Below are 22,545 nucleotides of genomic sequence, written 5' to 3'. Positions count from 1 at the left end.
TGATCTCATTCAAACTTATATGATTAACGTGGAATGCACGTCTCAAGAGAACCCAAAATGGATATGCCAAAGGCTCTGGTAAAACCTAGAGAAATCCCAAGACCTTATAATCATACAAGTGTCGTGGTCAGGGGTATCAGTGACAATACACAAAAATTGTAAATACTTTTATTATTGCCCACACTTATAACTCTTACACTCTTATTCAAACTTAAAAAAACTAACAAAAAAACCTCTTTTTCCCGGGGCATTGTGGTGCAGTGCAAGGGTAACTGAAATTTCCCTTTCAGAGAAACAACCACCACACAAGCATGCAGCCAAGAGCCTGCGGCACGTCAGCAGTGACTTGCAGCGAGGAAGGTGAGACCACTGTTGAATCAATGGTGACACATATTGGACAACTTGCTAATCACATGTCGTCACCACAATACCAAATTGCCAAAAACGGAGATCCACAAGACAATGGGTTAAAAATAAGTCTTCCCATCAATGGGACTGCATGCGGAAAAGTGCGGAGAGATTGCCTGAAAGATAAAATAGTCGTTTATTAAGCTTTTAGGCTTGATAAAAATTCTTAAGCTTAAAGAAGATCTCTAAATAATACTGGAGACTGCATAATAGGCCAGTATTGGTTCCTGTTCGTTCGTGGGTAAGGGCTGATAAGTTGAGGGCAACTGACGAGAGTAAAAGGTACGTTGGTGCGTACTGGCTGATAACTTGAGGGCAAGTGACGATGCAAAAGGTACGTTGGTGCGTACTGGCTGATAACTTAAGGGTAAGTGACGAGAGCAAAAGGTACGTTCGTGCGTACTGACAACTTGAAAGCCACTCGGAGGACGAGAAGAGAAGTTGCGTTCGTGGGTGGGTACTGGCTGATAACTTGAGGGCGTCTGACGAGAGCTAAAGGTACGTTCGTGAGTACTGCAGCTTGTGAGCTACTGACGAGAGTAAAAGGTACTTTCGTGAGTACCGACAACTTGAAAGCCACTCGAAAAACGAGAAGAGAAGGTACGTTCGTGCATACTGACAACTTGAAAGCTACTAGTGTACAGAACATTTTTTAAGTAAAAGTAAGTAAAATGGGTTGACTTTGAAATTTTAATTTTTGTCTAGGTTGTGCTAAATTCAATACTATATGCACATTAGTCGTTTTTCTATTAATTTTAAATGCAGATCCGGAAGTTGAAAAAACAGAGCAATCTGTCCCTGTTCGACTTTTAGTCAACCAAAGAACTGACCATCAACACCGGCCTATGATCATCCAGTTTTCTGAGGAAAATTGTTGAAACGGTCATCCGGCCTGTTGCAAGTCCACTTTTTTTCTTCTTCTACTTTTCTTCTCCCAGTGAAAAATGCTCTGGTAGATGTCGCACTGGAGTAGGGCGTGACGTCGAAAGTCGGCCTGATTTCCGATTACTTAGCATGGACGCACTGATCGCAAACCCGGGAGGTAACTTCAGAGTTCAGTCGGTCAGTCGGCACTTCGGCAGTCCTGCTTTGCAGTTTGCCTTTTCACTTTTCATCCAGCAGACTTAACTGAAGTCACTCTAAGTTCGACCCGCTCCCGGTGACTGCCGAGCCTCCAGTTAGCAATGACATGGTCTACTTCAGACTATTCGGCTATTTTTCACTTCTCGTCATCCTGACGGCCGCTTCCCTTTTTGTCATATCGTTTATTTTATTCACAAACGGCGGTGACATCGTAACAAGTGAGTAAAAAAATTTTTTTAACTTAGAAAAAAAAAAAAAACTATCCTCCCTATGTCGTTTGCTTGATCACACTATTATAAAAGCCATTAAAGCGTTTTTTTATTCCCTAGAAAAAGGTATCAATTTAAAAAATATTCAGATAAAAACTAGGTTGATATATTATTGTACAATGCACTTCTATACTTTGCTATACTAAATGCAGTGGGTAAATTTTTTTCCTTCCACTGCGACTTGTAAACTAAAAAAAAAAAAAAATCGGCCAATTCTATTTTTTGTTTATTTTACATAATAACTAGGTATAAAGAGTTTCAGTTTACTTGACATTAATATATTTTAAAGAGCCTTAGGGTTTTTTTAAATTTAATTAAACGATTTACTCTTCCAAATACATTTGCGGGTTACAGACACATATAGAGCTTAAGCGAGTAACAGACAATTAACAAGCTTATAAATAAGTAAATCAGCAAAAAACTATAGTGCATGCACAAAACAATATCACAAATTAACGAAGTCATTCTTCTTTATGAATTTGAAGAGCTCAGGCTTCTTGGGTAGATTTGCCAATTTTGTCGGCCAACGTTCTCCCCTTGTGATGGTGTCCTTAGAAGGTCACATCGCTACAGCTCAAAAATTAGCCAGTCCAGGATGATATGTTTCCAGGTTTGGGGGCGTTCATCCAACAGTAACACACATCGCCCTGTCAATAATGAAATCTCTTCAAGTAAGCCTTATTTTTCCCTAGACCGCTGAGATCTTGCGTTTCTTCCAAGTAGTGAGGATTGGAGTTTTTAGACGAGTCGACGGAAAGAACTTTTTAGTGTGTGACCCATTAATGCATGTGACCCACTTTTCTTCAATTTCCTGATTTAGAGCTGCCTGGATATAAGTTGTGGAAACATGGTGGTATGTCAATTGAAGACTTTCATCTAGTGAACACATTTTGCCTCTAGAATGTTAGGGGTAGGGATAAGGATAAAAGAGGTGTCCACAAGGCATTCTGCACCCTGGCCTGAATAGATTCCTCTAATTTGATAAGTCACTCGCTAGCTTCAAGCTGTTATTGTTGTTGTTCAAAGCCATCCCACTGGCTCCTTAGTGTAGTATCTTGTGCTTTTCCTCTCCTGGTTGCAAGGATCTGCACCTATGACCCTCACAGAAACACAAAATGTGTTCTGCAGTCTCCTCTTCCTCCATTAGCAGTATCTGAACAGTGTTTCTTCTGTCTGTACTCCTATCCGGTGCATATGCTTTCTTAGGTGGCAGTTCCCTGTCAGGAGTTCAACTAGAATCCTGGTTCTGTTGCGGTTGGCCTCCAACAATCACTTTGTAAGTCTTGAGGATGGCCCTTCTATAAATTTCTCCACTTACCTCATTCTTGGGGTATTGTTCCACCAGGTTTTGGACTCATTAAGGATACATTTTCAGGTGGTAGACCACAATAGTGTTTGGGGCCTAGAGAATTGATATTGGCTTGTTTTTTGGCCAATATGTCTACATTCTCATTGCCTCTATTTCTGAATGCTCATGGAACCATACCAGGATCAGGTCATTGGTGTCATAGACGTCTGGTAGGGTTCCATACAATGTCATACACTTTTTGCCTTTACCTCACATGAGGCTAAGGCCTCGTAAGCAAACTCAATGAAAGCGAAATCTATATCCAATTCAGATGACATTGTTATACTAGTAAGGGGAAATTTTGCCTCAACATGAAAAGAGCTCATCCAAAGAGCACTCAATATAGTAGAGCAATGGTGCTCACAACGAGGACAGAAAGCAAACCCCTCAAACTATACTAACTGTATTTACCAAGAAAAGAAACCTAGAAATACAAGGCCTATACTTCTTCAAGGAAATGTTGCAGGTAAAGAAGCAGAGTTCCGTGGAACCACCACCTGCAGCACACGATAACAAAAAGTAAAATATCGTTAATGACCGTGGGAAGAACACTCATGTTTTTGCAGGTTTCTGAACCTTTATGACAGCAAGGTCTTGCAAGATTGTAAGGATAATTTCAGAAATGTCAGCACTCTTACAATACTTACATGTGAAAGCCAGCTGATAAAAAGAAGCCCTGAGTACTACACTGGACCAAAGGCTTCATATCTAGGAATACACTGGTTGAGCTCAATAGTGGAAGGTCTCTGGTGAATAATGTGCAAAGTGATATGTCCAAAAATACTTGGGTACATCTGCATGTGTGGCATCTGTGCAATAGCTGGCCTATACAGAGGAAATCGTGACTTCAAGAAGGATTTTAGGATCAGTTAGTAGGTAAATGGAGGATTTTTTAGCTTCCAGAGCACGCTGAGTGCAATAATTGATCGAAGGTTTGCTCCACATCTAGGAATATACCGGACTCTGATGTGTATCATGAAGAGGATGGGTTCTAAGATACTCCTTGTGATAAGCCAGCTGAGGGAAGGAGCCACTGATAACTTGAAAGTTTTGGTTAAGTTGGATTTTAAGATCAAGTAGTAAGTAAAAGGGAGGCCTCTTAAGCTTCATGGAATCTGGTATATACCTAAGATTCTTCCTTGTGATAGCGGCTAATAAAAGGGGCCACTGATGATTTGAGAGAGTTGGTTAAGTTGGATTTTAAGTCTCTTAAGCTCATGGACTCTGGTGTATATCATGTATAGAATGGGTCCTAAAATCCTAATCCTAAGTGGCAAGAGGATATACATAAAGAATATTCTCACTCTGATGTGAAATGTGTTTGTGGACAACCTTATATACAAAGATTATGTGGAGATCGTGAAATGCGGTCTGGTGTGATGTAGGTTTTAGAAAAACTCGGCACTCTCAACACAACATGCAAGAATGGCACAATTACACAGAAGACAAACACTTTGAGCCCTGAAGATGATCTCAATAAAGATCGAAACGTTGGCACGATAAAGAAAATGTTTTTCTGATACCTACATTACACCAGACCGCATCTCACGATTTCTGAATAATTATCGATTAACGGTCACTAATCATCACACATTTCTACACACACGTTTTAGAAAAACATTATCTTTATCTTGCCAACGTTCAATCTTTATTGAGATCATCTTCAGGGCTCAAAGTGTTTGTTTTCTGTGTAGATGTGTTATTCTTGGGTGTCGTGTTGAGAGTGTTAGAACCTACGTCACACCAGACCGCATCTCACGATTTCTGAATAATTATCTATTAACGGTCACTAATCATCACACATTTCTACACACACGTTTTAGCAAAACATTTTCTTTATCGTGCCAACGTTCAATCTTTATTGAGATCATCTTCAGGGCTCAAAGTGTTTGTTTTCTGTGTAGATGTGTCATTCTTGGGTGTCGTGTTGAGATTGTCAGAACCTACGTCACACCAGACCGCATCTCACGATCTCCAAAAATCATTGGCTAACAGTCACTAAACACCACATACTTATATACAAACTAATTGAAAACAAAATATATACCCAAGGGAGAAGACATACTGGCCAGGGGAAAGCTCACCTCAACATTAAAGAAGCTCTCCCAAAGAGCACTCAACATGGTAAAGCAACACTGCTCACAATGGGGACTGAAAGCAAAACCCTCAAAAACTACACTAATTGTGTTTATCAAGAAAAGAAACATAAATACAAGGCCTGGGCTTATAGAAAGAAATACTGTAGAAACGAGGTTAAATACCTAGGGATTTGATGAGAAATTAACTGGAACCCTCACCTACTACAATGTAGATGTAGATGATGTACATGTAGATGTAATTTTTTCAGGGTATGTTATACTGCGCCCTTTAAGAGCTATTGTATCCTCCGTTCCCTGCCTAAAGCACATCGGTGAGTCCTATTTCATCAAGAAACTTGATTAATAGGCCCGGTTTCAGAGGTTGAAGCTCTTATGGTCACATTATACATCCCAAAACATTTCCTCCTGCAGGCTAATGTACTCCGAAGTTTGTTAGTAAATGTGTTGGTGTCTCTTCTGCCTCCTTGTAGAATCTACATGTGCCATCTTGGATTGTTCCAATTTTCTTTAGTGTCCATTTAATCTGCAGTGTCCTGGTAGGATTCGCAGTCTCTTCCTGCTTCCTTTGGCACATTCTGTGATTTCTTGCCAAAATTGGTTAGAAGGTTCTTGGATTTTTTATGTCCAATGAGTGAATTCCATTGTTCCTTCATTTTCTTTTTGTCCTTCTGTCTGAGATATTCGTTAATAGTGTGGATTCCTATGCCCCAGAAGGGTTTGGGTCCTATCAGCGGTGTGGCAGCCCCTTTCCTTGCAAGGGTGTCCGCTTTCTCGTTGCCTTCTACTCCCATGTGTCCTGGGACCCAGCAGAGGCTGACTTTATTCTGCATACCTAATATATTTAATTTGGTTTTGCAGTTCAGCACCATCCTTGAACTAATGAATCTTGAGCTTAGTGCTTTGATGGCTGCTTGGCTATCTGACATGATAGCTATATTCTTGTTTTTGTACCCTTTACTTAGATTGAATTGGGTACAACTTTCAATTGCATGAATCTCAGCTTGGAAGATACTGGTGTGTTTTCCCATGGGTTCTGAGTATTTGGTTCCGGGTCCAAATACTCCTGCCCCCGTACCGTCTTGTATTCTAGATCCATCTGTGTACCAGAGGATGGTGCCATTTTTAAAAGAGTTGTTTCCCTCTCTCTCTGTCCCATTCTTTTTTAGCACCCAGATATATTCCGAATTTTTGGTTACATTCAAACATCCTGTTCATGACATATCTTGGAGCCATGATGGTCTTTCCATATTTGTTGCTGTCTCTCCATTTCAGTTTTATTCCTGTTAGAGGTTTCTCTCTGATAAAGTTGATGATGGTTTTCTGTGCTGTCCTTTCTACCATGTGATGTAGGGGGATTAGTCCCAATATCTTTTCCATGCTAATTGTAGGACATGTTCTCATTGCTCCCATTATGCAGATACATGCAAGTCTCTGTATTTTTGTGAGTTCTTTCCTTTTGGTTATTTGTTCCTCTTTATCAGCCCAGGCTATAGCTCCGTATGTAAGTAAAGGTCTTACTATCATGGTGTACATCCATAACAGGGTTTCTGGTCTGCATCCCCAGTTTCTTCCTGCTATTCTTCTGCACACCATCAAAGCTCGTGTCGCCTTTGTGATGATNTTTATTGACTTTATCAATTCTAAAAATTCTGAATTCTACTCAGACGGAATTAATAAGTTACCAACACGTTGGGAGAAATGTATTGAGAGTATGGGAAATTATTTTGATTAAAGAACATTGCTTTAAAGTAACTAGTTTCTTTTTTTTTGTTTAATACCAAAATCCTGCATTATTTTCCGGACAACCCAATAGTATGGCTTCTGTTAGAATCTACTCTCTCAGTATCGGTTGTTTGTTGATGTGGCCTAGCCTTGCAAATGATTGTCCATTTTTAATAGTCTAATTGATACTGAACTGGCACAGGGTCACTTACTGGATCTGTCAGGGTTGTTGAAGATTCAAACGCATTTTGGCATTGCACCATCTTCAGTAAAGAGCTCCACTCAAGTCTGTTGTAATTAATATAACGATAAAAACAGTTGTATAGAAATAGTTTGAAATGAACTAAAAATAAAAGTGTCCAGTTTTTTCTTAGAGCGTATTTTTTTTTTTTTTTGTTCCTTCTACTGTGACCTAATACCTACCCCAGAAAGTGCACTATGCATAGTGTTTCTTCGTTCATTTCTCTATGTTTCAATGTTGTTTTTCCAAATTGGCAAGATATGTTCTGACGTCTCTGCTGTAATGGCAGACGTGGAAGGTTTCCTACCTCCGTTTGTCCCATTTTTTTAAAGGTGGTAGAGTGCTCCACGTATTTTTCCTAGTTTGTCAGTCTGCCTTTCGTGTCCTGGCACCCACATCAGAACTACCAGGCGTTTTACCAGGATTTGGAGATACATTAGGCATTTGACCAGCACCAAAATTGGAAGAGTTTAAGGCCATCGTGCTGCTTGACTGTCTGAGAATCTGTCCACCTTTTAATCCTTTTTTCAGTATTTCTTGAGCGCAGTTTCTATTGCATGGATCTCAGCTAGGTCAAAATTTGGACCTTTTAACCCCTCTCACCAGGTTCCATTTTAGGTCTATCTGCATACCACAATAACCTGTTAGTTTCAGTGTTTTTATAATGAAGGGAGAACTATGATGCAGTTTCAAGTATTTGTTAATACTTGTTGGTATCCAACTTGAGCCCTAGTTTGTAAATTATTTAATGAAGGTGGAGGAAACTAAAGCCAAAATTGCATATTTTCTCTATCATTCATAATTTACAGGATTATAATTTTTTTAATTAAGCAACTTGAGTGTGTGTACATAATTTGAACCAAATGATAGCTCAGTTTACTTGAGATATGGACCTGACTCATTTCTATAAATAGAAAAGAATTATATTCTGATTAATAGGTTTTTTGTATTATCTCTACAGGCAGATACGGCCAAGGGCGGAAGACAATTTTTATAAATGGAAGTTTGCTCAATGAAGTCTACATCGAAAGAATCGAACATTTGACGGAGGCATGCAAGAAGTACAAGGCGTCAGCGTCTGCGGACAGCATATGGGATAATAGAGATTTACTGGACCACATTCTAGTCGATAAAAAGCACAAACTTTTATACTGCTATGTTCCAAAGGTGTGTATTTTCATAACAATGCAAAACAAATGTTCAAATTTGATTGTCAGATGTGTTACCTTTTTTTCACATGAGCATATCTAATTTTTTCATTAATTTAAAATTAAAAAGGAAAACACATTAATGATATTCAATCAGCCTGGCCTTTCCTTGCTGTGTTGGGTATGTCAAACACGTTTCAGTATTTCGCCTGGAATTTAATCGTCTGCATTCATCATCGTCATCAGACCCAGCACTGGTCATGGCGATCATGACAGACCAAAATAGCGAGGACAGAACAGGATGATCGGTAACAACCAATTTACAGGTGTATCACCTTGCCTACACTGAGAAGTCTGACAATATTAAATCAATAAAATATAGCCAGTTTTATCATTAAATCAATAGAAATGTTTTAGTGCAGTAAAATCACCTAAAATGACCATTCATCCAGTGGTAGAGCAGCGGCGTATCTAGCCGAAGATCATGGGTTCGAATCCCGCTCGTGCCATTGACTTTTATCTCAACTAAAAACCTTAATTAATTATAATATGTTAATTGGTCAAGCGGACCACGAAATTAGTGAATTTAATGAGTTAAAAGAAGTACACTTCACTAAAGCTCTCCGTGGCCATTTCATTTGTTGCTGAAAATCCAATCCGATTACACGACATTTGAAAAATGGCAAAAAGGGGGGAAAATTCATAAGGTGGGGTTGAGATGGGAAGTTGATGTCCGAGTGGATCGAGGTCACGATAGCTCAAGTGGTAGAGCAGCGGCGTATCAAGCCGAAGATCGTGTGTTCGAATCCCGCTCGTACCATTGAATTTTTTATCTCAACTAAAAACCTTAATTAAATATAATATATTTTGTTATATGTTTCAGGTTGCTTGTACTAACTGGAAACGAATTTTTATGGTGCTCAATGGAAGTACTAATGAAACGGATGTACTTTCCATCCCGGCGAACCTCGCTCACAGTAGGCCTGAGTATCTAGCGTTGAGCAACTATTCGATAGCGGATGCGAAGAGTTTGTTAAACACTTACACAAAGTTTATTTTCGTCCGTCACCCATTTGAACGTCTTTTATCCGCTTATCGTAATAAACTCGAAAAAAATTACATAAATTCGAAGTATTTTCAATCTCGCTTAGGTAGGTATATAATTAAACATTATAGAGAGAAACCGACGAATTCATCACTAGTCAACGGCGATGATGTGACGTTTGAAGAGTTCACGGCATATTTGACAAAGTCGATGAGCTCCATGTACAACGAGCATTGGAAGCCGGTCGAAAGGCTTTGCGAACCGTGCCAAATTCAATACGATTTTATAGGCAAATATGAGACTTTAATTACAGATTCGAACTACCTTTTAAAAAGCATAGGAATGGGGAACATCAGTTTCCCTCACAATTCAAAACCATCAGGGACATCCAAAGATCTGAAAAAATATTTTCGTAAATTGTCATTGAATAGGATCAAAGAGTTGCTAGATATATACAAATTGGATTTTAAACTGTTTTCTTACACATTCCAAGATCTGTTCGGTTATGAAATAGCATAAATATACCAGTCAGAAATAGCAAAAAAAAAAAAAAATTAAATAGAGATTGTACCAAAATACATACATTTTAAACATATCCTTTATTAAATTCACTAATTTCCTGGTCCGCTTGACCATTTAATGTATTACAATTAATTAAGGTTTTTAGTTGAGATAAAAAAAGTCAATGGCATGAGCGGGATTCCAACCCACGGTCTTCGGCTAGATACGCCGCTGCTCTACCACTTGAGCTATCGTGGTAGAGCAGCGGCGTATCTAGCCGAAGACCGTGGGTTCGAATCCCGCTCGTGCCATTGACTTTTTTATCTCAACTAAAAACCTTAATTAATTGTCATATCCTTTATGTTTAACCTTTCGGCACCTGCGGCTATCGGCCATGTTCACATGTTTTCCTGAAATTTCTAGTTCATTTTTTTTTTGACATTAGCTTTTTTTTTAATAAACTGATTAATGTGCAAAACTTTTTCAACATTAAGTTCAATATATATATATATCATTTTTGGCTGTTTTGGTAACACCCGATGGCCCATGTATCTTTAATTTCTTACTCAGAATCATGTAAAAGGTCCTTGATCATTTCACAATGGAAGACTCACTACCGTTTTGATACTGCCCCGTGAGTGGTAAACGGTTAATTATTATTTTCCACTGAGTTCAATTTAATATATATGTAGTGTGGTGCATCCAGAAGAGTTTGCCCATGAAAATAATATCAAGAACATGAATTATTTTTGATTTATACTTAAAGAAGGTGAAGGGTTTCAATCCAATTTATGTAGTTTAATAGAGCAAATCTGTGATTGTGTTTGTTTTGACGTTATTATATTTATAGTTTATAGGTTAAATTGTTATTGAGTGAAAAAAATTTTATCTAGTTTTCCATTAGCATACCAGTTACATTTTATTTATCGAAAGTTTAAAGAAAAACTCACAAGGGATTGATGAGCTTTGTAGTTTCTAGTCTTTTCATTTTGTAACACTGAATATTTGTTTAGCTTTCTGTTATTTTTGTTTTTATGTATGTGAAATGTAAACCATATTTTCATATTTACCTTTTAACCGGTGATTCGAATTTTAATTTTATTTATTTTTTGACGAAGGTGAATCTAAGATTCTTTTATGAGCCACTTTGTCAGGTTGTAGATTTTTTCATTCCTTCAAAAGTTGCTGAATCATACCAGATTTTTTTTTAATGATAATACCTCCAGCTGACATGAAATTTCACTTACATCTTATGAGAGCACAAAAGGTTGATTTTGACTTTTTATCATTTGATATTGCTTTTAAAAAAGTTCAAAATTTAGAACAAGTACAACAAAAACTGGAATAAAATAATTCTTGTCTCAATTTTTTGGGGACAAAAAGACAATTGAAATTAAGGACAAAATTGTTTCAATTCAGATTACCCTAGAAAACCTGTTTTTTTTCCTGGTAGGAGACTATGACGAACACAATAGGAGGTGGAATTTTTGTAATTTTTAAACCACTCCTTCAGATGACTATGGGTGTTGTACGGTTAAAATTCAAGAGGTTGTCATCTTGTATTATTTTTGACTTTCATAATTATGCTCTATTATGCTTTAAAAAAAATTGTGTAAGTTTTTATTAACCATTAACATATAAAAATAATTTAAATTTAGTGTCAAAATAATGATTAAGCCAAGAGAACAAAATTACATTGTTTGTAAATAATATTTGAGGTCTGAAATATCGAATTACATTTAATTTTTTTTTAAATAGACTTGTAAAACTATGAGGTTTTTATTAAATCAAGACTGGAATTATTTTTGTTTTGAACTTTTGATTAATGGAAAAGTGTTTAAATTAGGGCTGTTCATATTTACGTGGGATGAGGATTCGTCCTGCTCAATTGCATTTATTCTTAACATGTTCATTAAGGCACTCCAAAAATAATGGGACCAAGTGTCCAACAACAAAAGTTGTTAGCTGATAAACAAAGGCATTAATTTATTGTTTGTGATTTTTTATTTGTATTTAATTTAATTGGTTTTGCAAGAAATGTATTTATTAGTAACGTAAAGTTGAAACGAGAAAAAAAAAATCTGTGATGTTCATGGGAATATTTTATAAGCAAATATAAAAATTTAATGACGATAATATAAATTTTCTTACCATCATGATTAAAATAGTCGATAAAACTTTTTCAATCGACCCAAACCAAATATGTGGTTGTACTGTCGATTCTCTTTTTGTAAACATGCAAATTTTTATGTAAAGGAGTACCTGGTTATATTGTAAACAATATCAAAAACTTGTATTTTCATAAATTTCTTAAATAAATGTATTACTGTTGGATTTGAAATTTATTTATATGAAAATCATTTGGTCCTGTCTGGTGCAATGAGAATGTCATTTATTTATAGACATTTCTTTAAAAGTAGCTGTACTGTATTTGTTGTCCTGGCTTCCTATACAATGCTTCATCCAATCTGCATCTTTCTGAGGTCTTCTTCAATATCGTCCAACCGTTTCTTTCTTAGCCTTCCTCGTCGCTTTCTACCACCTGGCTTGCACAAGTAAATTTTTTTACAGTAAATTAAGGTTTTTTAGTTGAGATAAAAAGTCAATGGCACGAGCAGGATTCGAACCCACGATCTTCGGCTTGATACACCGCTGCTCTACCACTTGAGCTATCGTGACCTCGATCCACTTGGACACCAACTTCCTATCTCAACCCACCTTTTGAATTTTCCCTCCTTTTTGCCATTTTTCAAATGTTGTGTAATCGGATTGGATTCTTGACGACAAATGAAATGGCCACGGAGAGCTTTAGTGAAGTATACTTCATTTTAAATCGTTAAATTCACTAATTTCGTGGTCCGCTTGACCAATTAATTGTAATATATTAATTGGTCAAGCGGACCACAAAATTAGTGAATTTTTTTACAGTCCTGTCCTCTGGCATTCTTTCCACATGGCTAATCCATGTGAGGCAGCTTGCTTTTGCTTCAGCCATAATATTTGGTTTTTAGTACAAAACTATCAACTCCTCGTTTGTTTGAATTCGCCAGTGGCCATCCATGTAAATTGTGCCAAAGATCTAACGGAGCATTTTTCTTTCAAAATACCTCAAAAAATCTTTGTCGCATAATGGTCCACGTTTCCCAGCTGTATAGTACCTCTGGATTCACTATCGTTCGATTTACTCTCAATTTAAATTTACGAGATCGGGACCTGAAAGTCTTCCTCAAAACAAAGCATCACCTGTTTACTGAGGCAACTATTGTCCAGATTTCTTTTCACTGAGCACAACGTTCATAAGCCTCATAACAAAATTTCTTAGATGATTCATCTATTGAAGAAAAGACCAAATTAAACACAGCCACTGGGATTTTTCAAAGCATCACGGTTCACTAGCAGCAAGATGTGCAATTTTGGATTTAAACATTTGTTTGGTGTTGATAGTATACCACATAAACCACTATTTAACACCACTAACTTTTTTATGACAGAAATGGATTAGTTATTTAGCTGTTAATTGATTGGCTGAAGTTTCGTCCAAATGAAACTCCACTGGCCCAGTCAAGTTTGGTTGTGTGATCCTCCAGTACATGTTTCAGGATATACTAAGTAAAATAATAAAATCCTTAGATGATGCAACTGTAGAAGAATACCCAGATTAAACACAGCCACTGGAATTTTTCAACACATTATGGTTTACTTGCAGCAGGATGAACAACTTTGGATTTAAACGATTGCATGTTGATAGTACTCCACAGAAACCACTATTAAAAACCAATAACCTTTTTTTGTCAGAAATTCATTAGTTATATAGCTGAAGTTTCGTCCAAATGAAACACTGCTGTCCTCAGTCAAGTTTGGTTATGCGCGATCCTGCAGTACACGTTACAAGTAAAATAACATTCTTAGATGATGCGTCTGTTGAAGAAAATCCGGGGATTAAACACAGCCACTGCATGTTTCAAAGCATGATTTACCTGCAAGCAGGATGAACAACTTAGGATTTAAACATTTGTGTGATGTTGATAGTACACCACAGAAACTACTATTAAATAACCATAACTTTTTGTGTCAGAAATTCTTTATTTATTTAACTGAAATTTCATCCAAAATGAAACAACACTAGTCTCATCACATTTCGCTAATCGCGACTAGTAGTGTAATCATTATGGTAGATCCTGCAAAAGGCGTAAGTACACTTGATTCTACAGGCTTCAGAGTGACATTAATCTACAGAGTAACATGCCTTTAGGAGATACTACACCAGCAAGTGTTTAACACAGATACTTAGATGAATGATGACCGGGTTGATTCGTCAGTGAAACGAGGGTGTCTAGAATGTACAAAAATAAATAAACAGTATGTACTGTTTTATGCCATTTTATTAATTAATTAATTGATGTACAGACTAAAGTATCTCCTTTAAGAGGTATATACTCAAGAGAAATTCTTTTAATATTTAAAGCAGAGAAGAATAAGGGTGTCAATGTATCTCGTAGACACTGGAGACGGCGAGCTCGGGTTTGTCGTATCCGAGTGCCTCGGGGGTGTCGACGCCGAGTTCGTCGAGTGTGGGCTTCAACTCCTGGAGAAGGTAAGAGTAGATATCAGGTCTGGCGGCGGTTTTCAACTTGAGAGCCTCGAGGAACCTGACGGCGAGGGCGTAGTCGTTGACCCTTCTGCAGGCCCTCAACGCAGCCTCGATGATCTTGGGCTCGGGGACGAGGTCCATGCCCGTGAGGTCATTCATCGCCTTTCGCACGTCCCAGTTGTCGATGTCCGGCCTGTTGAAATGCTTGAGGTACCTCTCGTCGAAGGCCTCGTCGGATTCTTGAGGCCCGTGGCTCATGCAACGCGCCACCCGGACCGAGGGCGTTCGGAGGGAACGGCACGCGTTCAACGCCGAAAAAGCCGCCGTCCTCAACATTTTCAACTTTTACTTCGGTTTATCGAGTGGGTCAACTCTGGGAGAACTTAAGCACTCGTATCTGAACTCTGAAGAAAATCCAGAGATAACTGAAGAAATGCTGCCTTGTAGATCGTCACCGCTTCAACGTCCAGCTGCCCACTCAAACATTCTCTTCACAAACTTCACTCTGATGAAATTTATTTTTAACAAACACATCTCGACACATTTTATATAAAATTTTCATTGCAAATTTGAAATCATCAAATATCAATAGTTAAAACATAAAATTTTGTGACGTCACAAACGGGGTTCAGCTTCACCTTTCAATCTGCGGTCCTCTGACGCTAGAAATACCCTAAAAAACGTGAATGGACAAAGACTGCCAGCGTCACTGGGCCGAATTTGCAGAGAATCTTTCACGTATCAAGATCACTGTCGATAGGATGGGCCCTCGGAAGTTCTAACTCTTAGAAGAACGGTCATCCTCAGAACAGGGACATACTTTCGGGCCAAAGTAAATCCCAGCCCGGACCATTACACCGCCTGTACAAACCACATTACACCGCAAGACTGTTTTCTCAATGTGAACTACATTGAGTTCATTTTTCTTCATTCAGTCTTGTCCTCCACGTTTTGCACCAGTCTTCGATAAGTTCAAGATGTTTTTGGAGTTGGAGCTTGGATAGGATTCAAGGTAGAGGACAAAATTGCAGTATCGTCCGCGTAGGTGGAGAAGACGGTATTAGGGTGTATAAGTAATAATAAATTATGTAATGGTTTAAGTACTTAAAGTATTTGTAGTAGAGATTAATTAATTTTTAAAAAGTGGCGTACATTCTTTTTAAATTATCATTGAGTGGACTGGTTTCATTTTGTTCAATATTTGGCTTAACTACTGTACACAGATGTTTGTAAAGATACATTTCTCTAGTTTTACCATGAACCTCTCTTGGACAGCTTGACGTAAAGAATTTATATGTTTTAAATGTTCTTCAAATGTTTTTGAAAAAAATTATCTATATAGCAAAAAAAAAATCTGTTGTATTTACGTAATATATTTGTTGTTCTGGTGCATCTTGATTTTGAGGAATTCGCCATTCCTTATGTATGAAAGCTGTATTTTCTGTTTATCCTGTAAATTCAGGTTCAACACCACGCAGACCTCAGGAGGAAATATCACATTAAAAAAAAATAAATTGTTAGTTTAAATATAACTGGGACTTGTAAATGCCATTGTGTACAAATTAGTTAATTAATTATCCAACTCGACGGAATCGTCGGTTATTTTTCCATCCGGAGTCACCTAAAATATAACCGATAATAATATTTTTGTTTTGTTGATCGGTTGAATCACGTTTAGTTTTATTTTATTTTTAACGATTTGTCAACACACAACTTGAATAGCTTTTATTATTTCACAAAAAAAAAAAAAAAAAAAAAAAAAAAAAAAAAAGTTTATAAAAATTAAAAAAAAAAAAAAAAAAAAAAAAAAAATTATCGATGAAATCGTTGCTCACTCGTAGATAATGAGTACACAGGCAATCTCATCTATATCTGGTTTACCTAGATTTTTAATTATCCTTTTCCAGTACATATGATAAAAAGTTACTATTTTTTATCAAACCAATTTTCGAAACACCTATAAAAATTGTCGCGTTCTGTAAACAATTTTTTCCCCTGTTTTCAAATCGTGATTATCAATGATATCTTTTGCTACACGATAAGATTAAAAATGGGAAAAAGAATTTTAATTTCAACGCTTAATTTATTTACAGAGCCCGGTTCGACGTTGGGACGAAATGTACCCATCGTGGAGATTGTCAATCTTCATAGGGTCCCAGGTTTTTGGAGCTCTGTCCGTGTTTTTCGTCTTAAGTACCGTGGTCACTGGTCAAAAGAAGAGCAGGGATATGCAATGGCATTCCGTTCTAATGACACTATCAACCGTCTACTTAATAGGTTCTTGTAAGTTTCGATTAATAATTAATATTATCAAACAGTTTTTCCCCTTCTTAATCAAATTCTCTTAGCTACAAAGTAAATTACAACTTACATCTTAATTTATAAAAATATTGTAAAAAAATTCACTATTCTCTTATCATTCCGGCTTTCAAAAAGTTATGTCACTGTTCGAGACAGACACTGCTGTATTGTAGAATCGTTTGTTTACATTTATAATCCAACCCGATTTTTCTTTTCTAATAAAATTATTTGAAGAATCGTAATGTTACCTTTTAAATTAGACCATCGCTTCGGAACACAAAATTAAAGTGCCTTAATTAACATTTATCATCTCGATCCGTATTGTTTTACTCAACGATGTATCGGTTTTGAAATGTAATTGATAACGAATAATAGCACACACATCGATCGAAAATTGACTTTCATTAAAATTCTTTCTACGCGGATATATTTTTGGATTGGATAAACACATTTTGTGCGTTAGGAACGACCTAAGGAAGTTAAGCACCGTTAGAGTTAGTGACGATTTAGTTTGGTCAGGTAGAGTTAATTTTCGGTTAGAGTTAGAGATGGGTTAGGCTAGATTATAAATGGCTAGGTTAGGTTGGGTCTGGTTTGGTTCGGATTAGTGACAAGCTAGGTAGGGTTAGGTTATGATAGGAATGGCTAGATTAGATAGGGTTAGTGAAGGATTCAGTTAGGTAGAGTTAGATTTAGGGACGGGTTAAGTACTGTGAGTGGTGCGTCGGTGGCCACAAAGGTTTAGGCGTTGACATGGCGCACATCACTGTTAGGTAAACGTCTCGGGTTCGAATTCAGCGGCCTTGCATTCGAACCCGACATACTTTCAAATAGCCTTTTTTTCAAAAAAGTTTCGTCGGGTAGGGTTAGAGTTAGAGAAGGATTAGGTTAGGGTAGAAATGGCTAAGTTAGGTGCGAATGTGTTAACGAGAAGAGCACAAGTGTTGGGTTAGCTTAGGATTAATTTAGGATTAAAGACAGGGACGAGTAGGTTACACTAGGTAGAGCTAAGGCTTATTTCGGGTTAGCGTTAGTAACAGATTAGTTATGTTCTTGTTAAAGTTAATTTAGGATTAGAGTTAGGGATGGGTTAGATTAGGTTAGGAATGGAATGGCTAGGGTAGGTAGGGTTAGAGACAGATTAGTTTAGAATAGAAAGTCTAGGTTAGGTATGTATGTGTTAACTAAGAGAGCACGAATGTTGAGATAGGTTAGGGTTAATTTAGGGATAGAATCAGAGGTGGGTTAGGTTACAATAGGAATGCTTAGGTTAGTTAGGGCTAGAACGAAGGATAGATTTGGTTAGGTCAAGAATAGAAATATTAGATATGGTTAAAGTTAGGAACATGCTAGGCTAGATTAGATTAGGGCTAGAGTTAGGAACTGGTTAGCTTAGGGTAGGTGCGTAGGCGTTACCGGGGAGTGCAAATTAGTTGGGTTGTATACACACATTTTTTTGCGTTATACGGGAGAGTGTATGACTTAGGTTAGGTTGGGTTAGGATTAGAAAGAATAGGTAGGGCTAAAGTGAGGGACAGGTTAGGTTAAGTTGGGTTAGGGTGTTTGAATTGAGTGTTTGGAATCTGACTTTGAAACTATCTCTAGATAGAAAGTGTGAAACTTTGATGGAAAAAATCACTAAGAATAATAAAATATGAATAGCATACAGTTTCACAATTTAATGATACTTTTCTTTAAAAATCAGTGATATTTGTTCGCTTTTCATTATTCACATTATTTCCTTAATCCCCTTCCAATCCTAAAATAAAAAAGAAAACTGTCAAATATATAATAAAAGTAAATTTATATTACTTTTATTTAAAGCAATCTAATTATAAATGTGTTTATATTTATTGTTATAGCGGTTACAATTTATAGAGGACTGCCGTGGCTAAAAATGTTCAAGTTGAAATTATTTCACGGCCTTATCCACCTTGCTGCACTGCTTTTGGCGATTGCCGGGGTCGTTTTGGCGTTTGATTTCCATGACAATATACCACTGTCACATTTGATTAGTCTTCACAGCATTTTTGGACTGATAGCTGTCATTCTGTTAGGCCTTCAGGTCAGTTTTTAAATTATCAAACTATAAAAATTCATTTTATTATCTTATTTTCTGTTTTATTGAATGATTTACTATTTTGCTATATGTACTACTATTATACGAATAAAATAAAATAGGAAAGAAATAATATTGTAGTATTTTATTTTTTAATATTATTTATTTATTTTTTTAAGTGGATAACTGGTCTTCTTTTTTTCCTGCATCCTAAAATCCCGGTTCGTGTTGACAAACATGCTGTTCCTAGTCATGCAACTGCTGGTTTGATCATCTTCCTTCTTGGATGTGCTAATGCACTGATTGGCTTAAATGAATATACTAAAGGGTAATTAAATATGTATACTGTTTCTACTTACTGGTTTAATTCTTTATATTTGAATGATTGATGTTTTCAGGGTATTGTTTATTAAAAACTCTTTATAAATATGGAAAGCTGTATTTGGTGTGAAAATTGGCCAAAATACATACCATTATTTTTCCATTTAGCTTGCGTATTTGACATTATATTCTGTACTCTTGTATTTTCTTTTCAGATAGAATTAAGTAATTTTGGACCAAACACCTCTTGTACCTCCTTATATCCTAAATTTGTATGCATACATTCTTTGACCTTGACTTTTTTTCATTGCAACTTATTTCTAGGGCCTAAATTGATCTAACTGGTTTGATTGTATTAAAATATCTTGTTCGTGTCCTTGGAACATCCTGAGATGGTTTTTGGGCAGAAGCACAATTTTTTTGTGTGTGAGCATCTTTGCATCATCAATTTCACACTACTGAGGAATATGCATGGGTTGGGTTAAGTTAGAAATGGTTAGGTTAGTTAGGGTTAGGGGACGGTTAGGTTTAATGTTAGAGATGAGTTAGTTTATGTATCCATCATTCATTTTTCTATGATTTTACACATAAATTATAGCCATCTGTAAATTAATAGGATTGAACTGTTTTCAGTTGGTATTGAATATACAAATTTTCTTTTTATTTGAAAGGTTTTGGACTTAAACTTTTGTCTAGTGTGTCTGAATTCTACTATTGAATTTTCAGAAAGTATTCAGTTTCTTTAATAATATAACATTCTCCTCAGGAGTATGGTATTGAAGTTTTAATTGTTTCGGAATGATTTTCCTAAGTATCATAACCTTTTCCTTGCTCTTGCCAGGTACAGTGTAGACGAGTGAAGCTAGGGTTAGGGGAATAGCTTTTCTAGCTACCACCTTTTTTTTGTTAGAAAGTTTAAGTTAGAAAGGTTAAGTTAGGTAGGGTTAGGGGAATGGCTTTCCTAGGTTCCAAAGCCTTTTTCTTGTTATTGCAGGGCAGTTTGCTGTGCTCTTTCTTCCTCATGCAGTTTAAAAGTAACTAGGTATGGTATCGAGGTCTGTATTTCCCAGGTACCATAGCCTTTTTCTATTGTAAGGCAGTTTTATATGATGTGCTCTGTTTTCCTTACATGGTTTAAAAGAGAAGGCTAGGGCATCCACAGCTATTGATTTTTATTTTTCCTCATGAAGTTTAAAAGGAAAGGTTAGGTCTGATCATGATTATGATATCAAGGTCTATATTGCATAAGAACAATTGCTTTCTTTAGTAACACAGCATTTTCTTAGCTATTGCCGGGCAATTGCTTAAGATGTTTTCTGTTGTCTCATTCTCTTCTCAGGGGTTTAGTTGCAAGGTTTTCATTGCTCAAGAAGCAATTGCAAAGCATATGCTCTGTTTTGTTCATATAGTCTAAAAGAGAACGTTAGGGCACCTCAGGTGTATGGTATCAATGTCTACATAGCTAGTGGTAGGTTAGAGTTAAGGGGATGGCTTTCCTAAGTGCTACCGACTTTTCCTTGCTAATGCAGGGCAGTTTTATAGGATGTACTCTTTTTCCTTGTGTAGTATGAAAGGGAAGGCTAGGGCTTCTCTAGGGTGTAGCTTTGAGGAATCCATTGCTCAAGAATGGCTTTTCTAGGTTCCATAGCCTTTTGCATGCTATTGCTGGGAATAGCAAAGTGTTAGGTTAAAATATTTAGGGTAGGTAGGGTAGGGGAATGGCTATTTTAGGTTCCATAGCCTTTTTCTAGCTTTTTTTTTAAGCTTCCATAGCCTTTAAGGTCAGTTTTATAGAGTGTGCTATTTTTTCCTCACCGTTTAAATGGGAAATTTAGGACTACTCAGGGGTTTAGTTTTGAGGTCTCCATTGCTCAAGAAAGACTTTCCTAGATTCCATAGCCTTTTCCATGATATTGCTGAGAATAACGTGCATAGGTTGTGATAGGTTAGGTTAGGGTTAGGGGATTGGCTTTCCTAGGTTCCATAGCCTTTTCCTTGCAATTACAAAGCATTTGCAAAGAATGTAAGCACAGTCGACAAAAAATAATGAACTTTGATGATTAAATACATGAATTTAATGTATTAATAGTGTGTTTCTTCTTCTCCTAATTATAGAGCTGAAAGGACAGACAAAGTGATGCTTGCCACTGCATCAGGATTTTTCATTTTTATTTTTATGCTTCTTGTACTACACTTGATAATGAAGGACACATTTAAAAGAGAACCTCTATCAGATGATAAATGATTTGGAGAAACTTCTGCCTATTGTTTTCTTCTAATTGTATTTTTATAAAAAGGATTTGTTTTATAATTTTACATTTTTTCCTTTTAAGTAAGCATTTTATAAATTATTATCATCTTCCTATATTGAGGAAGAAATATCCAAATATTTTGTATAATTTGTAATGAAAAAATGTAAAAATAGCACTGAAGGGAGAGGAATATACTATATATATAAATTATTATGATTGTTACACATGTTTAAAAATCCTCTTTCCATGAATTTTTGTACAAATGCATGTTAAATATTGCACAAAAGGTTTTTTTAATATTAACTGTAAAAAAAGTATACACCATGAAGAAAGAATGTATAAACTTATTGTCATTATTGTTTATTTACGTTTTAGTGTCAATTGACCAAGTTACTTCATTCAATTAATTATTCTTTTTATCTCAACCAAGACCTTACATAAAAAGAATAATTAATTATTGTTTATGTAAATTTTAGATATTTGTTGATTTTTGTTTTGTATTTATATAGCGACTTATATGTACAAACCTGATATTATGTTTTAAATGTACGAAAATTTGTATTTTGTTTATTTTAATAATACTGAATGACATTAAATGATAACTAAATTTATTGGCTATCATTAAGTCCACAGGGTCTCTCCCGTATATCCGTTTCAAAATGGGTGAGAACAATAAAGGAAACTAGAAGTCTAGATGTTCTAAAAGCACACCTGGCATGATGTAACTAGGACAGTCAAAAGGCATCGACGGAAAATCTGGGATATATGAGGCTTTAAGGACATGGTCTGATCAATTGCAAGGTTCTTGACATACAGAAGGAAATTGAGTGAGTGTTAATTGTAAATGGAATGGATCCAAACTCCTTGAATGGATTGTGTTAGGTTAGGTTGAGTTAGGGAAATGGCTTTCCTAGGTGCCATAACCTTTTACTTGCTATTGCTAAGTATAGTGTGGATGGGTTGTGTTAGGTTTGGTTATGGTTAGGGGTATGGTTTTCCTAAATACATAGCCTTTTCCTAGGTTGAGTTAGGTTATAACCTTCCAGGACAAGAACACAACATTTGGGTTTTTTTACATTCAAGTGTTGTGCCCATTTTCAACTGCCCAAGTTGTAATTGAGTTTAAGTACTAAATTCTAGTACTTTATGATTACTTA

At 36.4% G+C, this 22,545-nt stretch overlaps 3 protein-coding genes across 3 annotated transcripts; 2 read left to right on the top strand and 1 right to left on the bottom strand.

Annotated features, from left to right (window-relative positions):
- Positions 1-1,428: 1,428 nt before the first annotated feature.
- On the top strand, positions 1,429-9,939 carry LOC106666582 (carbohydrate sulfotransferase 11). The gene is made up of 3 exons (XM_014393869.2): positions 1,429-1,709; positions 8,132-8,337; positions 9,202-9,939. The coding sequence occupies exons 1-3, from the start codon at positions 1,598-1,600 to the stop codon at positions 9,880-9,882; spliced, it is 999 nt and encodes a 332-aa protein (XP_014249355.1). The 5' UTR covers positions 1,429-1,597; the 3' UTR covers positions 9,883-9,939.
- A 4,289-nt stretch (positions 9,940-14,228) lies between these two features.
- LOC106666647 (cytochrome c oxidase subunit 5A, mitochondrial) lies at positions 14,229-14,893 on the bottom strand. Its single transcript, XM_014393981.2, has one exon. The coding sequence runs from the start codon at positions 14,789-14,791 to the stop codon at positions 14,348-14,350; it is 444 nt and encodes a 147-aa protein (XP_014249467.1). The 5' UTR covers positions 14,792-14,893; the 3' UTR covers positions 14,229-14,347.
- A 1,655-nt stretch (positions 14,894-16,548) lies between these two features.
- Positions 16,549-21,596, top strand: LOC106666646 (cytochrome b561-like). The gene is made up of 4 exons (XM_024230139.1): positions 16,549-16,738; positions 18,619-18,821; positions 18,995-19,143; positions 21,252-21,596. Exons 1-4 carry the CDS (start codon positions 16,573-16,575, stop codon positions 21,379-21,381), a joined length of 648 nt encoding a protein of 215 aa, XP_024085907.1. The 5' UTR covers positions 16,549-16,572; the 3' UTR covers positions 21,382-21,596.
- Positions 21,597-22,545: the final 949 nt, after the last annotated feature.

Source organism: Cimex lectularius, unplaced genomic scaffold (assembly GCF_000648675.2).
Source record: "Cimex lectularius strain Harlan isolate CLEC.00 unplaced genomic scaffold, Clec_2.1 scaffold56, whole genome shotgun sequence".
NCBI lineage: Eukaryota > Metazoa > Arthropoda > Insecta > Hemiptera > Cimicidae > Cimex > Cimex lectularius.
This window is presented reverse-complemented; position numbering and strand designations above follow the sequence as displayed.